The sequence below is a fragment of the Benincasa hispida genome, unplaced genomic scaffold (assembly GCF_009727055.1).
Source record: "Benincasa hispida cultivar B227 unplaced genomic scaffold, ASM972705v1 Contig1027, whole genome shotgun sequence".
NCBI classification, from domain to species: domain Eukaryota; kingdom Viridiplantae; phylum Streptophyta; class Magnoliopsida; order Cucurbitales; family Cucurbitaceae; genus Benincasa; species Benincasa hispida.
Genome location: NW_024063581.1, coordinates 1 through 5,233, shown reverse-complemented (window position 1 = coordinate 5,233; position 5,233 = coordinate 1). Strand labels below are relative to the sequence as shown.

Genomic DNA, 5,233 nt, shown 5'->3' with positions numbered 1-5,233 from the left:
AATTCAAATTAAGGGCAATCAAGGCAATTGCATCACCAACAACCCTCATTTTCTAACACTTTTGGAAGCTCATTGGAGACACTGCTGAAACAATATATGGATAAAAATGATGCAGTGATGCAAGTGCAGGCGTCTTCAATTAGGAATTTGGAGATCCAAGTGGGCCAGCTGACATTTGAGTTGAGAAGCAGAGCACTAGGAACGTTGCCCAGCAATTCAGAAGCCCCGGGATCCAACGAAAAGGAGTAATGTCCCCAGGACATTGGGCAGGTAAACAGGACCGCCTGCAGGGATGTGGATTGCGCCCATTCAAAGAAACGCATCTGTCGGTCCATATCTCACAACTATGTTTAATGCTTTCATTAAATTTCTGTCTTTTTGAATTCTTGAATTTTGTCTTTACTTCTGCATTTAATTATTTTCATGAATTTATGAATTGATCCTTCATTTATTTCCTTTGCATTTATTTCTGTATCGTCTTTAATTCTTTGAGCAGTTCTGTAATTAATGTGTTGATCTTTAGATGGTGAATGACTGAGTAATAAAGAGAAAATTATTGCCGCAAGTCATGGCAACTTGCATTGATGAAAACAATAATAATAATAATAATAAAATTATATAATTACAATAAGTATGCAAGGCGATAATGGACGCATCTTGAACCAATAAGATACACTTTGTGTTCACCCAACTCGACTGTATTGAGCTGAAGGGTGTGTTGCACGCGTATATGTCCTTTGCCCATCCTAAGCTAAATGCACTATGTTAAGGTATCCTCCAAAAATGTGTTTCGTTAAGGGATGTGTTGCGGGGATGTATGCGTTGTTGCCCGTCCTCTGCGAAGATGCATTGCCGTTGGTGAGCACATTGCATTAATCTTTATCTTGCGTCCATTCGAATAAAATATTAAAGAAATATTTTTTTGTAATTTGGGGGAGTCCATCGTTTTGTATCTCAAAGCAATGATGTTGCGGCAGATGAAAGGACATTTTTCTGAAATTTCATAAATGAGGGAAGTTCGAACAACACGCCTTTTGAGTGTCTCGAGGCCTGTCACTGTAAAAGTCGCATTGGGCCCACTACGGCCCAACCTATAAATAGGACCCTTACCCTCGTTGTGAAATCTTTACCTGATTTTGCATTCGGAAACCCTAGCGCCTACAGCATACAGACTTCCTTCTTCCCCAACATCCCAACGATTTACCAATTTTCCCAAGCTTTCATCCATGGCTGACAAAGCTTCCAACCAATCTGCCTCACCATCAACCCCTTCCCCTGACTAAGTCGCTATGCGGGAAGCAGCATTTCTGGTTGCCAGCCGCAGGCTCGTTGCCCAAGCCCACACCGTCCCCAGACTCGCTGGGAGAGCACGGAGAAACCCCTTAGTCGTTAGACCTCCTCCTCAAAAAGAGGGGAAGCACTAAAAGCACACCTGTTCCAACTTCTGTCGTTTCAACTGATAGTGAAAGGAAGAGACGCGATGACACGAAGGTGTTTGGCAACATACTGAGTAATCTGGAGCTAGGAGGTGGATTACCCAAGGTGGGGGTTGTAAATCAACCACTGTCCACGGAGGAGGAGACGGTGGTAGTGACGGAAGGAGTGGTGGTGGCGAAAGCAGTGGAGACGGAAGAAGAAACAGGAAGAGGCATTCTGGCCCTAGAGACTTCTGAGGTGACTGCCAACGCAGAAACCTACGACGGACCCTTCAGATTGCGGAGAAAGACATTGTGGTGGAGGAGACTAAGGAGGCTGAAGTTGTTGTGGAAACCCCTGAAGTTGCGATGGAAGAGGTTGCAATGGAGACGCAACCAGAAATGGCTGAATGGAAAAAGAAGAAGAAGCAAAACAAAGGGAGAAAGGCTGGAGAGGCTGAATCTTCACATCATCGCAAAGAGAAAAAGAATAAAGAGAAAAAGGATGATGACGAAGATGAGGATGCCAAGAAGGAAAGGAAGAAGAAGGAAAAGAAAGAAAGAAGAATGCGCCGACGTGAAGAAAGGCACCTACGAAAAGAAGAAAAGAAGCAGAGGGCTGCGAGCCCAAAAAAAGATGGAGAATCAACCTCCGTGAGGGAAGATAAGGGGAAATAGTGCAGTTGATGGAGTCGACGCAACCCGAAACAACGCAAAGGGTTGCGGCCAACAATGGAGAAAAAGGAGAAGGAACCCCCCTGATGCGGCGTCGCAGGGAAAATGTGCCGCAAAGGTCTACTATTGACCCTCAAAGACTAATCATCACATTGGAAGAAAAAGAAAGAAAAAGAAAAGAAGAGGAGGAGAAGAAGGAGAAAATGGAGAGGGGTAAGCTCATTGTAGCAGAAGGAAATAGAAGAAGAAGACTGGAATACGAAGAAATGCGAAGTAATAATGAGCTTGCAAAACTTGAAGGGATACGAAGGTGCGAGGAGGAACAACGTCTATTGCTGGCCTCCGAGAAGTTTGTAGAAGAGTCCGAGAGAAAAGAAAGAGAAGATGAAGAGGAAGAGAAAAAGAAGAAGGAGGAAGAGGAGAAGAGATTGTTGGAAGAGAAGGAAAAGAAGCACGAAGCTAATTTGCGGCGCTTATATAAGAAGAAGGGCAAGGAACTCGCAGAGCGTGAGAAGGAGGAGCAACACAAGGAGCAGGAGAAGAGACAAAGCCGCCTTGCATTGGCCAAAGAAAAAGGCAAGGCAATCGTTGAAAGTAACGAGCTCGCATCGGCTAGGAAGCGTTCATCCATGGGTCCGTTTGAAGATTTTCGCCCGCCGGAAAGTTCACGCACAAAAGTTGGGCCCCGGGGCCACCAACGAGTCTCCGTTCCTAAAAACCGTATGTGCGCAGGGTCTTTTTTCTCCATCGTTTTTGAAACCCCTGGGTTCGTTTGAAGATTTTCGCCTCCGGAAAGTTGCGGCACAAAAATCGTGGGCCCGAGCACGCTGCGGGGCCCGATAGCCGTTTAAGATGAACAAATTGAGCTACGTTCTCAAAACCGTCTTGACCACGCACGGCTTTTTTCTCATCTTTCTGAAACCCTGGGGTCCGTTTTCAGATTTTCGCCCGCCGGGAAAAGTTCGAGCACAAATTGTTGGGCCCACGAAGCACCCCCGCAGCGGGCCCGATAAGCCATTTGGGGGCACAAAACGACCTCCGTTCCCAAAACGTGTTCTACGCGCACCGTTTTTTCTCATCGTTCTAACCCCGAAGTCCGTTTTCAGACTTTTCGCCCACACGAAAAGTTCGCCGCACAAAAAACTAGCCCCGGGCAACCCCGTCGGGCCGATAGCCGTTTGGGACACCAAACGAGCTCCTTTCTCAAAACCGTGTCTGTGCGCACGACATTTTCCAAATCGTTCTGAAACCCCTTGGGGTACCATTCCAGATTTTTCGCCCGCCGGAAAGTCTCGCACAAAAACTTTAGGCCTCGGGCAACCCCCCTGCCCAGGCTCCAATAAGCCGTCTTGGGGCACCAAGAACGAGCTCTGTTCGCAACAACCTCATGTGCGCACTTCTTTTTCCTCAATCGTTCTGAAGCCCTAATGGATCTTTTTGCAAATTTTTCGCCCGCCGAAAAGGTTCGCGCACAGAAAATTTGGCCCCGGAGCACCTCACGCGGGCCCGATGCCCATTTGTGGGCACAAGACGAGCTTCCTTTCCAAACCGCGTCCTGCGCGCATGTCTTTTTCTCGTCGTCTTAACCTGGGTCCGTTTTAAGAATTATTCGCCCGCCGGAAAGTTCTGCGAACAAAATTTGGTCACCCGGGGCACCGCCTCGCCGGGACGATAGCATAAAATTGGTGCACCAAATCCGAGCTCCGTTCTCACAAACACGTCTGATGCGTACATGTTTTTAATTTGTTCAGTCGTTCCTGAAGCCCATGAGGTCTGTTTTTAGATTTTTCGCCCACCGAAAAATTCAAGCACAAAAAATTGGGCCCGGGGAAACCCTCGCCGGGGACCGACTGCCGTTTGGGGCTACCACCGAAGCTCGTTTCTCCTAAACCTGTCTGCGCCGCCCATGCTTTTTTCTCATCAGTTCTAGAACCCCGCTCGGAAAAACAACGTCGAAAAGGGTTGGATCCCTGGCCTGGCCTACAACCAAAGCGTTAGAAAGCCCTTAATTAAGGAGGCCCTATTAGTAAATCTGGAGTGGTTCCCTAGCATTGATTCTTTCTTTGCTTCCGTCGCTTCAGTTGCATCCCCACTACTCCCTCAGATTCTTTCGCCAGCCATGCGTAAAGTTTTCCGCAAGAAAAAAAAAGAAATTGGGCCCCGGGACCCAAAACGAGCTCCGTATCCCATAAACCGGCTCTGCGGGCACGGCTTTTCTACATCAGTTCTCGAACCCTTTGATTCGTTTAAGTTTTCCGCGTCCGGCCGAAATGTTTGCCCACAAAAAAATTGCGGCCCCGAGGCACCTCCTCACCCGGACCACTATAATCGTTTGCGGCACCAAACGAAGCACTCCGCTTCGAGAAAACCAATCATGTGCCACAGCTTTTTTTCATTGTTCTTGAAACCCATGGGTCCGTTTGTTTAGATTGTTAGCACACTGGAAAGTTCGCGCACAAAAGTTGGGCCCACGGGGACCCGCCGCCAGGCACCGATTAGCCGTTTGGGCACCATTAACAAGCTCCCAAAATTCCCAAAACCCAATCTCGTTCGACGAACGATTTTTTTCTCCATCGTTCTGAAACACTGGGTCTGTTTTCATATTTTTGCCCGCCCGTAAAATTTCGCGGCCCAATAAAATTGGGACCCTAGGACCACATAACTGCCGGGCCTAATATTCCGTTTGAGGTACCAAACAACATCTGTTCCCAAAAACCGTCCGCGCACGAATTTTTATCATTCATTCTGAACCCCACGGTATGGTTTTTTAGATTTTTCGCCCGCAAGAAAGTTCGGGCACAAAGTTGGGGCCCCGGGCCACCCGCCGAGCCCGATAGCCATTTGAGGCACCAAAACAAGCTTCCATTCGCCAAAACCGTCTGGCTGCACGGCTTTTTTCTCATCGTTTCTAGACCCCTGGTTTTTTTAAGATTTTGGCCGGCCGGAAAGTTCGCGCCCAAAAATGGGCCTCTGAGGGCACCCCCGCTGGGTTCCGATAGTCGTTTGGCACCCAAACGTACCTCTGTTGTCCGAAAACCGTCGCAGAGCACGGGCTTTTTCTCATCGTTCTGAACCCCTGGGTCCCATTTTTTCAGATTTTTGCATACCAGAAAGTTCGCCGCCCACAAAAATTGCGGCCCCGG

The 5,233-nt window shown here is 48.0% G+C and overlaps 1 protein-coding gene across 1 annotated transcript in view; it reads left to right on the top strand.

The window, feature by feature from the left end:
• LOC120068799 (histone-lysine N-methyltransferase, H3 lysine-79 specific-like) overlaps positions 1-1,862 on the top strand; it is a gene marked incomplete at its 3' end in the record, with an annotated part of 20,551 nt that extends 18,689 nt beyond the window's left edge. Inside the window, exon 2 of the mRNA XM_039020433.1 lies at positions 1,691-1,862. Within this exon, the coding sequence (XP_038876361.1) occupies positions 1,691-1,862 (172 nt within the window). The remainder of the gene's footprint in view (positions 1-1,690) is intronic.
• Positions 1,863-5,233: the final 3,371 nt, after the last annotated feature.